Source organism: Bison bison, unplaced genomic scaffold (assembly GCF_000754665.1).
Source record: "Bison bison bison isolate TAMUID 2011002044 unplaced genomic scaffold, Bison_UMD1.0 scf7180017864153, whole genome shotgun sequence".
Taxonomy (NCBI): Eukaryota; Metazoa; Chordata; class Mammalia; order Artiodactyla; family Bovidae; genus Bison; species Bison bison.
The window spans coordinates 245240-257812 of record NW_011494725.1 but is presented as its reverse complement, the minus strand read 5'-3'; the positions used below and the strand labels follow the sequence as shown (position 1 = coordinate 257812).

The following is a 12573-nucleotide window of genomic DNA, read 5'->3' as shown; positions in this document are numbered from 1 at the left end:
TTTTTACATTTTTTCTCTAATTTTATTTTATTTTTAAACTTTACATAATTGTATTAGTTTTGCCAAATATCAAAATGAATCCACCACAGGTATACATGTGTTCCCCATCCCGAACCCTCCTCCCTCCTCCCTCCCCATACCATCCCTCTGGGCCGTCCCAGTACACCAGCCCCAAGCATCCAGCGTCATGCATCGAACCTGGACTGGCAACTCGTTTCCTACATGATATTTTACATGTTTCATTGCCATTCTCCCAAATCTTCCCACCCTCTCCCTCTCCCACAGAGTCCATAAGACTGTTCAATACATCAGTGTCTCTTTTGCTGTCTCGTACACCGGGTTATTGTTACCATCTTTCTAAATTCCATATATATGCGTTAGTATACTGTATTTATGTTTTTCCTTCTGGCTTACTTCACTCTGTATAATAGGCTCCAGTTTTATCCACCTCATCAGAACTGATTCAAATGTATTCTTTTTAATGGCTGAGTAATACTCCATTGTGTATATGTACCACAGCTTTCTTATCCATTCATCTGCTGATGGACATCTAGGTTGCTTCCATGTCTTGGCTATTATAAACAGTGCTGCGATGAACATTGGGGTACACGTGTCTCTTTCCCTTCTGGTTTCCTCAGTGTGTATGCCCAGCAGTGGGATTGCTGGATCATAAGGCAGTTCTATTTCCAGTTTTTTAAGGAATCTCCACACTGTTCTCCATAGTGGCTGTACTAGTTTGCATTCCCACCAACAGTGTAAAAGGGTTCCCTTTTCTCCACACCCTCTCCAGCATTTATTATTTGTAGATTTCTGGATCGCAGCCATTCTGACTGGTGTGAAATGATACCTCATTTTTATTAATAATTTTTTGTTTAGTATGATGTAATACATGCTCATTTAAGAAAAAATTAGAAAATATAGATAATATAGAAAATATAGATAAATCAAAAGAAAATTGCACTACTCAGAGACAATGTTAATGTTTTCTCTCTTTCCAAACATTTTTAAAATGACTTAAATACACATATACTTACATACATATACTTGTTTAAAAAAAAAAAAGATGGGAACATACATTAGAGACTGCCTGAATATAAAGACTGCTTTCCTGACATCACATTCTGAACACTTTCCAGGATCAGAGAGTTTGGGCTTAAAAATGATAACAATAGATGATGGCAGGCCCCATATTTCCTAAACTAGTTGATCAGGAAAACAGGATTTTTTTTTTTTTTTTGCCATTCCATGGGGAATGTGGGATCATACTTCCCCTACCAGGGATTGAACTCGTACCCCCTGCACTGGGAGCACAAGGTCTTAACCACTGGACCATCAGGGAAATACGCAGAGCTATGTCTATGTGCTCCTATTCCATTGTTTGGGCTTGAACGGGGTCTGAATTTAACAGAGTTGGTAGGAGGAGCTCCTGGAAATTCTTAACCAACAGAGTGACAGGACTTTAAAAAGAGGTGTGAGCAGTAAGGAGAAAGCCACAGTAGAAGAGATGCCGGAGAGGCTGGTAACAGGCACTGGGGCCAGAGGAGGTGCACGTGCGGAGCTAGAGGAACGGCAGCCATGACCCCTCACCGTCGGCTCTCACTAACTCTCCCTCATGCATTTGATCTCTGCTCTTTGTTCACCTAGTGGTTCACTTATGCCCTGCCCCTGCTTGCTCTGTGCCCCTGTCTAAAACGTCCTTGTCCATCACAACTGTCTATCCACATTTTATACATCTTTCAAGACCAGCTCACATGGCCTTCCCTACAACGCTTTCTCTATTTATTTTAATACACAAAAATCAATCCTCTCAGCTTTTCATTTAAGGCAAGTCTACTTTAGTGACACTAATATGTCCTTAAACATTTTTCAACTTGATAATTCATTCATCTCTCCCTTTCCCAGCAGGTCTCTGGAAATGATCAACTTTAGCATAACTTCTATCAATTACAGATGCAAGAGGCCATCTCGTGGCAGAAAGGGGAAATGCATGCTTTGTAAACAGACGATTCTTGAGGCAGTAATAGCACCTGCAGGAGAAAGGATAGCTATGTGACTTTTGTCTTTTTGTTTTTACAGTTCTCTTGATACAGTTTCTAGAATACAAAAAAAAAAAAAAAGCAGTAATTACCTGTGTGAATTGCTGTGTCTTTCTTTCCAATTATTTCACCCATCTACCTGCTAGTAAGTTCCTTAATGGCTGCTCAAATAACACTTATCAAGCATCTATTAATACAAAGCTCATGATGTTGGGGCCTTATAAGATGAGTTCAGGTCTATAAGGGTCAGTGAATCTGTGAAGGCAGCATTTCTCAGGGTGTTCCATGAAAAACTAGTCCCTAAAGATGGCCTGAGGAAAAATCAGTTCCTTGGCCAAATTGGTTTGCAAAGCCCAGAATACTGTGACTTTAGCACAGATATATTCCCATTGTATGTAAATTAGAAGATCTGAGAAGTCAGGAAATAAAGGAGCCTGTTTAACCTAGATTAAGCCAAAGCCTTTGACTGTGTGGATCACAATAAACTGTGGAAAATTCTGAAAGAGATGGGAATACCAGACCACCTGACCTGCTTCTTGAGAAACCTGTATGCAGGTCAGGAAGCAACAGTTGGAACTGGACATGGAACAACAGACTGGTTCCAAATAGGAAAAGGAGTACGTCAACACTGTATATTGTCACCCTGTTTATTTAACTTCTATGCAGAGTACATCAAGAGAAACGCTGGGCTGGAAGAAGCACAAGCTGGAATCAAGATTGCCAGCAGAAATATCAATAACCTCAGATACAAAGATGACACCACCCTTATGGCAGAAAGTGAAGAAGAACTAAAGATCCTCTTGATGAAAGAGGAGAGTGAAAAAGTTGGCTTAAAGCTCAACATTCAGAAAACTAAGATCATGGCATGCGGTCCCATCACTTCATGACAAACAGACAGGGAAACAACGGAAATAGTGGCTGACTTTATTTTTCTGGGCTCTAAAATCACTGGACTGATTTCTCCCTGGACTGACCACATTAGATCTTCAATGACAAAGTGTGGCCTTTCTTATAATACCTTACATCAAAATTTTGGAAATGGCCTTTTTTCTCATGGTAAACATGATGAACATGGTAAACATCACTGCAGATGGTGACTGCAGCCATGAAATTAAAAGACGCTTACTCCTTGGAAGGAAAGTTATGACCAACCTAAACAGTATATTAAAAAGCAGAGACATTACTTTGTCAACAAAGGTCCATCTACTCAAGGCTATGGTTTTTCCAGTGGTCATGTATGTATGTGAGAGTTGGACTATAAAGAAAGCTGAGCGCCAAAGAATTGATGCTTTTGAACTGTGGTGTTGGAAAAGACTCTTGAGAGTCCCTTGGATTGCAAACTGCAAGGAGATCCAACCAGTCCATCCTAAAGGAGATCAATCCTGGGTGTTCATTGCTAGGTCTGATGTTGAAGCTGAAACTCCAATACTATGGCCACCTCATGTGAAGAGCTGACTCATTGGAAAAGACCCTGATGCTGGGAAAGATTGAGGGCAGGAGGAGAAGGGGACAACAGAGGATAAGATGGTTGGATGGCATTACCGACTCAATGGATATGGGTTTGGGTGAATTCTGGGAGTTGGTGATGGACAGGGAGGCTGCTGTTCATGGGGTCACAAAGAGTTGGACATGACTGAGCGACTGAACTGAACTAAACTGAACCCAATGTTTGCCAAGCTTACTTGACCTTAAAGCTCATTTGAAGTCATATCAATTAACATTCTGCAGAATGACTGTTATAGAGTTCCAGGTGCTTAGAAAACACTGTCTCAAGGTAATTCAGCTCAGAGTTTTTTGAATGGAGCTGAGATTTTTATCAAAAGATAATGAAAAGTGGGCCAAACCCACATTTTTAACTGCTTTAAGTTCTTTGCTGAACCAGGTTGTGTATCAGAAGAATAAAATCCAGCTCGTACCTCCTCCACAGTAAAAGTAAGCAAGGACTCATATGTGCTCATGTGTTGTCAGGCACTACTCTGAGCAAGTCATATGTTTAATCCTCATAATAAAACATGTGCCTGACACTCATTATCTTCCATTACTCCATTTTACAAGCAAGGGGACTGAGGGACAAAGAAAGTAAGTAGATTGCCCAAGGTCACTGGTTAGCAAAAAGTAGAGTGGGCATTTGAACCAAGGCAGATTGGCTCCTCCATCAAGGCAGAACCTCTTGATGAAGGTAAAAGAGGAGAGTGAAAAAGCTGGCTTAAAAGTCAACATTCAAAAAACCAAGATGATGTCATCTGCTCCCATCACTTCACGGCAAATAAATGGGGGAAAAGTGGAAACAGTGGCATATTTTATTTTCTTGGGCTCCAAAATCACTGCGGACAGTGACTAAAGCCATGAAATTAAAAAAATCTTGCTCCTGGAAGAAAAGTTATGACAAACCTAGACAGAGTATTAAAAAGCAGACATCGCTTTGCTGACAAAGGTCCTATAGTCAGAGCCATGGTTTTTTCAGTCGTGATGTGAGAGTTGGATAATAAAGAAGGCTGAGCACTGAAGAACTGATGCTTTCAAATTGTGGTGCTGGAGAAGGTTCTTGAGAGTCTGTTGGACACAAGTTGATCAAACCAGTCAATCCAGTCATTCCTAAAGGAAATAAACCCTGAATATTCATTGGAAGGATTGATGCTGAAGCTGAAGCTCCAATATTCTGTCCACCTGATGCGAACAGCTGACTCACTGGAAAAGACCCTGATGCTGGGAAAGATTGAGGGCATCAGGAGAAAGGAGTGACAGAGGATGAGATGGTTGGATAGAATCACTGACTCAGTGGACATGAATTTGAGCAAACTCCAGAGATAGTGAAGGACAGGGAAGTCTGGCACGCTGCAGCCCATAGGTGACAAAGAGTCGGACATGACTTAGCGACTGAACAACAACAATACTGGCTCCTGAGTCTGTGTTGCTACCTTGCAAGCCCTTCCTACCACACCAACCCGCCAGCCCTGGTTTTAGAGCAGACACTTGGCACTATGCTGCCCTTGGAAGCGCTTTCCATCAATGAACAGTGAAAAGTGCAGAGCAACCCACTGCCCACATGCAGACTGCCTGGTTCGTCGATTGCTCTTCTCCCCTGGACTGACATTAGATCTTCAATGACATGAAGATCTAATGTTAAACATGACGCAGTTCATCATGTTTCAGTTCAGTTCAGTTGCTCAGTCGTGTCCGACCCTTTGCGACCCCATGAACTGCAGCATGCCAGGCCTCCCTGTCCATCACCAACTCCTGGGGTTTACCCAAACTCATGTCCGTCACCTAGTTGGTGATGCCATCCAACCATCTCTTCCTCTGTCATCCCTTTCTCCTCCTGCCTTCAATCTTTCCCAGCACCAGGGTCTTTTCAAATGAGTCAGCTCTTCCCAACAGGTGGCCAAAGTATTGGAGTTTCAGCTTCAACATCAGTCCTTCCAATGAACACCCAGAACTGATCTCTAGGATGGACTGGGTTGGATCTCCTTGCAGTCCAAGGGACTCTCAAGAGTCTTCTCCAACACCACAGTTCAAAAGCATCAATTCTTCGGTGCTCAGCTTTCTTCACAGTCCAATTCTCACATCCATACATGACCACAGGAAAAACCATAGCCTTGACTAGATGGATCTTTGTTGGCAAAGTAATGTCTATGCTTTTTAATATGGTGTCTAGGTTGGTCATAACTTTCCTTCCAAAGAGTAAGCGTCTTTTAATTTCATGGCTGCAGTCACCATCTGCAGTGATGTTTACCATATTCATCATGTTTACCATGAGAAAAAAGGCCATTTCCAAAATTTTGATGTAAGGTATTATAAGAAAGGCCACATTTTGTCACTGAAGATCTAATGTGGTCAGTCCAGGGAGAAATCATATTACTCAGTAACAAAGTTTGTTCAAAAGTGCTGTTAAAATAAAAAAAATTGCTGGGACTTCCCTGGTGGCACAGTGGGATAAGAATCTGCCTGCCAATGCAGGGGACTCAGGTTTGAACCCTGCTTCCAGAAGATTCCACATGCCACGGAGCAACAAAGCCCGTGCACCACAAATACTGGGCCCGTGTACTGCAACGACTGAAGCCTCCTCTGCAACAAGAGAAGCCACTTTCGTGAAAAGCCCACGGATCGTAACAAAGAGGAGCCCCTGCTTGCCACAACTAGAGAAAGCCCTCCCAAAGCAACAAAGACCCAATGCAGCCAAAAATGAATAAGTAAACAAAAAGAATTTTTAAATGCTGTTGTCGACTTAGTGAACAAACTTATGGCTGCTAGCGGGTAGGGGGAGAGGGATAATTTGGGAGTTTGGGATGAACATGTACACACTGCTATATTTAAAATGGATAACCAACAAGGAACTACTGTATGGCACATGGAACTCTGCTCAGTGTTATGTGGTGCCCTGGAGGGGAGAGGAGTTTGGGGAGACTGGAGATACGTATAACATAGGGCTGAGTCCCCTTCGATGCTCACCTAAAACTATCACAACTTTGTTAATCGGCTATACTCCAATATAAGATAAAAATTTTTTCAAAAATGCTGTGTTATAATCCATCACCAAAAAGGATGCCTTTGAAATTTTGGCCAAAAAAAAAAAACCTCCACGATAAAAATTCAAATCTTTCAATAACAAAAGAATGCTTCACTACAGTTGCAGAGATTTCATTTTCTGACTTTTAAAACCCATCTTTTTTTTTTTAACTCAAAAAATATGCCACATACATTTTTATTTTCCTGAGGTAATCCTCAAACAAAAACAAGTCTTCCACACCATAGCAGAGGAATCAGATCCTGAAAGACTTTGGGGGTGAGACAGGCCTGCAAAGTGCCCCCACTTAGAGCCAGGCGACTTCCAGCAAGTTGTTAGATGCCCCTAAGCCTCAATTTCTTCAAATGTAAAAGGGGGACCCTAATACTACTTCCCTTAGAGCTTAAAAGAAAAAGTCCTCAAGGTCTCTAGAATGGTCATTCCCCTTGGGAGGGCGCTAGATTTATTTAAAACAGCTGCTGCTGGCACAGATCAGAGAAACAAGCATCAGCTCTCACTTCTGTCCCAGCCACCTCCTACCCTCCAGCTTGCCTTCCTACCTCAACACGAGGGTTACTAGACTCTCAGCTACAGTAGATCTCCTATTTCACGGACAGCTACAACATTTATCGGAGGAAGAGATGCTCATTCAGTCTTTTGGGAGAATACCAGCAGCCGGCTGGTTCTTTGTGCTCTAAGGAAAGGTTTCTCCATCAGGGTGTGATTGACATTTGGGGTTGTCCTGTGCACCTGAAGGGCGTTCAGCAGCATCCTGGCCTCTTCCCACTAGATACCGGTACACCACTCAGAAGGACTCCAGACGTTGTCAAATATCTTTTCAGTGGTTCTCTGGGTTGAGAACCACTGCTTTAACTCAGAAGTTTTTAGCCCTATTAATCCTGAAACCTGAATATTTTCTTCCAGGCTGAAAATTTTAAAAGGAAAGGAAACTCTAAACAGTAGTCTTCAGGAACTTCCCTGGTGGACCAGTGGTTAAGACTCTGAGTTTCCAATGCAGGGGGCGAGGGTTTGATCCCTTGTTGGGGAACTAAGATCCCACATGCAGTGCAGTGCAACAGCCAAAATAAAATAAAAAATAAATTAAAAAGAGGGCCCTTCAGATACTTTGCTGTCTCTCTTCCTCTCCCAGACCCAGCATACCAGCAGTCTTCATTATAAGTGCTCGCACATTTTTTTTCTAGTCGCACAGTTGTGTGACCCCATGGACTGTAGCCCTCCAGGCTCCTCTGTCCATGGAATTCTCCAGGCAGGAGTACTGGAGTGGGTTGCCATTTCCTTCTCCAATGCTCACACATTTTTAAATGAGGTAGGTGGCCAAACTCAAATGCTTCCCAATTTCCTCAGGAAAGAGAGTTGAGTACAAGTCATCCAGGTAAATGCAAAACCTTTATTTTGAGGAAGGAAAACTGAGGAGTAAGAAAGCTGTCTTTGTGTGCCAGCAATGGGACTTCAGAAATCTCATTAAAAGGTCTACACCATCTTCAAACCTGATTGGGAAAGGGCAAGTATCCCATGAACTGGGTAGCTTTGTTAATACAATTTTTTTTAACGCACAATGTGAAAAATATCTAGACAAATGAGACAATAAAAATAGGTGTCTGGGTTGCTGGAGGTGGGGTAGGGGCATTGATAGGTAGGGCACAAGAGATTTTTAGAGCAGAGAAGCTGTTCTGCATGATACTACAAGGGTGGATATGTGACATCATGCCTTTGTCAAAACTCGTAGAACTATACGACACAAAGTGAACTCTGATGTAAACTACAGACTTCAATAATAATGTATCAATATCAACTCACCAAGTGCAATAAACGTACCCATCGATGTAAGCTGTAACAGGGTCACTAGGCAGGGTGGGGAACTGCTGATATATGGGAGTTCTCACCCATATACCAGAAATCTCTGCTCAGTTTTTCAGTAAATCGAAAACTGCTCTAAAAAATACAGTTATTAATTGCTTTTAAAAGTGTGTATCTGGAAAGGCAGAGGTCAGAGAAAGAGAGGAATCATCTCTGTAAATATCTGTAGTGCAACATACCCTTCTTGTGTTAAGTAATGCAAAATCAAAATCAGAAGATTTTTTCGTCGTGCTTCTGTCCTCATCTCGCACTGTGAACAAAAAAGAAAATGCAGATGGGATAACAATGAAATACAACACTCCTTCTATAGCAGTAAACTCTTGAAGGTAATTGTAACCTGTCAAAAGCAAGAAGCATAACTTAAAGGCTGCAAGACAGGTTGGGGTCTCTAAGGATATATAAAGTTGTTTTTCCATTGTTATTTTCTTCTCAGAGCTGCCTCCTCAATTGTAAACTGAAGGTACAATGATCTCAATTGGGATTGCACTTGACTAGTTCACTTCTTACTGCCAAACTAATTGGCATTTTATTGCTTATCACTGCAAAGGAACAAATACACACACATTTATTTGAACCAGGTGAAGGAAAGTGATGTTAAAAGATAAACTCTTTTGCAACCCTATGGACTGTAGTTGGCCAGGCTCCTCCATCCATGAGATTTCCCAGGCAAAAATACTGGAGTGGGTTGCTACTTCCTTCTCCAGGGGATATTTGAGACTCAGGGGTCAAACCTGCATCTCCTGCATTGGCAGGCAGATTCTTTACCACTGAGCCACCAGGGAAACCCTTAAATTCACCCAGAATCCCACCCAAACCCTTCACAAACATGCAGATGATGTTTGGTAGAAACCAACACACTACTGTAAATCAATTATCCTTCAATTAAAAATAAATTTTTAAAATATTGTGGAGATAAGTTCCAACAAACCACTCAGGAGAACCCCACCCGGGCATTTAGAATATCCTCTTGAGTAGCAGGGACCATAAAGGGGACATTCTGAAATAACAATGTCCTTATTTAAACTGAATGAAGCTGTACTTTAATTCATAGTATTAATGTGCATTATCCATATTAATTACATTATCTGGTATCTCACATTCTCTTAAAATGTATTCATAAAATATTTACCTTCACTAATACTTCCCTTATTTGAAAATGCTTACCTTTATCTAAAGAGAACACAGGTAAGAACTGGATAAAAGCAAGAAAGGCCCTAGTGGCCCAAATTATATCATAAAATATAGGCACAAACACGATGATGACACATAGAAACTTTTGAGGCATTCATCCAAACTTTCTAAAAATTAATGTAATAAAATTGAAATATCCATTGTTGTTGTTCAGTCACCCAATCGTGTCTGACTCTTTGTGACCCCGTGGACTGCAGCATGCCAGGCCTCTCCATCTCCCAGAGTTTGCCCAAGTTCATGTTCATGGATCAGTGATGCCGTCCAGCCATCTCATCCACTGACACTCTCTTCTCCTTCTGCCCTCAATCTTTCTAGCATCAGGTACATTCCCAATGAGTTGTTTGTTCACATCAGATCACCAAAATACTGGAGCTTCAGCTTCAGTATCAGTCCTCCCAGTGAATATTTAGGGTTGATCTCCGTTAAGATTGACTGGTTTGATCCCCTTGCTGTCCAAGGGACTTTCAGGAGTCTTCTCCAGCACCACAGTTTGAAGGCATCAATTCTTTGGCATTCTGCCTTCTTTATGGTCCAGTTCTTACAACCATATGTGACCACTGGGAAGACCATGGCCTTGACTATCTGGATCTTTGCTGGTAGAATAATGTCTCTGCTTTTCAACACACTATCTAGGTTTGTCATGGCTTTCTTGCCAAGAAGCAATCGTCCTGATTTCATGGCTACAGTCATCATCCCCAGTGATTTTGGAACCCAAGAAGAGGAAATCTCTCACTACTTCCATCTTTTCCCCTTCTACCTGCCATGCAGTAATGTGGCCAGATGCCATGACCTTAGTTTTTTTTAATATTTAGTCTTAAGCCAACTCTTTTGAAAAAGGAACAGAAAATAAGAACAAGCTCTTGGAAGTTAAAAATATTATTGTCTAAATAAATTCTCTAGAATGGTTTAAAGACAAGGCCAAGAAAACTGTTCAGAAAATAGAAAAAAAAAAAAAAGAGAGAGAGAGAGAGAGACCCAAAAATGGAACACTATAGGGGAAAAAATCTTAAAAAATCAATCCAGGTTATACCCCATTAATAGAGGTTCTTAAAAATAAACTGGAGAAAGCACAGGGGGATAATTTACAATGAAATAATAAAAGACATTTTATTTTAGAATGGAAGCATGAGAATGTCTGGTTTGACAACGGCAAGCCCAGCGAATGGAAAAAGGCAGGCGTGAACGAAATTGTGTAATTTCAGAACACCAGAGTTAAAAAGATTCTAAAAGTTTCCTGAGAAGAAAAGATCCTTTACCTTCAAAGGACCAGGAATAAGAAAGTTATGCCCTTTCAAATGATCACATTTTTAGATAGAATAAAGACACTTTCAGCCATGCAAATTCTCAACCACACCTCCATGTACCTTTGCTTTTCTGGTGGTCTAGTGGTTAAGAATCCGCCTGCCAATGCAGGGGACACAGGTTCGACTCCTGGTCTGAGAGGATCCCAGATGCTGAGGATCTAAGCCTTTGCACCACAACTATTGAGCCTATGCTCTAGAGCCCATGACCTGCAACTACGGAAACCTGTGGTCTGCACAGGGCAGGCCACTGCAGCAAGAAGCCTACACACCTCAACACAGAGGAGCCCCGACGTTCTGCAACTGAAGAAAGCCCACAGGCAGCAGTGAAGACCCAGTCCTGCCAAAAATGAACAAATAAGTAAACCTTTAAAAAAATAGTTTAAAATGGTTAAATTTATGTAATGCGTATTATGTCACAATGAAAAAGAAACTTAAAAAGGGATAAAATATAGTACTATTTGATTTTTAAGTACCCATATGCATGTTTTACAAGATTTTTTTTCCCTATATGTGTCCCATTTTTTGGTCTCTTTTTTTCTATTTTCTGGGCAACTTCCTTGGCCTTGTCTTTAAATAATAATTTATTCAGACAAAAATACTTTTAACTTCCAAGAGCTTGTTCTTATGCTCTGATCGTTCCTTTTTCAAAACATATTGTTCTTGTTTTTTGAATACACTGTTCTCTTAAGATTCAGTTAAGTTCAATATTTTGAACATAATGTTTATGCAGGCAAGTAAAACACTATTTTATAAAGATATCCACCCAAAATGATTCACATAAAGTTTTGTTGCTTAAGGTGATAAGTTTTTATTCAGATTGCCAGAAAATACAGAAAACGAAGCAACTTGTATTTCTAAGACCTTGTGAAGGAATCATAGTAAACCTTCATTCCAATCCCAAAGAAAGGCAATGCCAAAGAATGTTCAAACTACCGCACAATCACATTCATCTTACATGCTAGTAAAGTAATGCTCAAAATTCTCCAAGCCAGGCTTTAGCAATATGTGAACCGTGAACTCCCTGATCTTCAAGCTGGTTTTAGAAAAGGCAGAGGAACCAGAGATCAAATTGCCAACATCCGTTGGATCATGGAAAAAGCAAGAGAGTTCCAGAAAAACATCTATTTCTGCTTTATTGACTATGCCAAAGCCTTTGACTGTGTGGATCACAATAAACTGTGGAAAATTCAGAAATAGATGGGAATCCCAGACCACCTGACCTGCCTCTTGAGAAACCTATATGCAGGTCAGGAAGCAACAGTTAGAACTGGACATGGAACAACAGACTGGTTCCAAATAGGAAAAGGAGTACATCAAGGCTGTATATTGTCACCCTGCTTATTTAACTTACATGCAGAGTACATCATGAGAAATGCTGGGCTGGAAAAGGCACAAGCTGGAATCAAGATTGCCAGCAGAAATATCAATCACCTCAGATATGCAGATGACACCACCCTTATGGCAGAAAGTGAAGAGGAACTCAAAAGCCTCTTGATGAAAGTGAAAGAGGAGAGTGAAAAAGTTGGCTTAAAGCTCAACATTCAGAAAACTAAGATCATGGCATCTGGTCCCATCAGTTCATGGGAAATAGATGGGGAAACGGTGGAAACAGTGGCAGACTTTATTTTTTGGGGTTCCAAAATCACTGCAGATGGTGACT

General features: G+C 41.1%; 1 protein-coding gene across 1 annotated transcript in view; it reads right to left on the bottom strand.

Annotated features, from left to right (window-relative positions):
- The window catches only part of KATNAL2 (katanin p60 subunit A-like 2), a 110837-nt gene that overhangs the window by 50023 nt on the left and 48241 nt on the right, over positions 1–12573 (bottom strand). The window contains exon 2 of the mRNA XM_010840958.1: positions 8598–8668. Coding sequence (XP_010839260.1) covers positions 8598–8668 — 71 coding nt within the window. The remainder of the gene's footprint in view (positions 1–8597; positions 8669–12573) is intronic.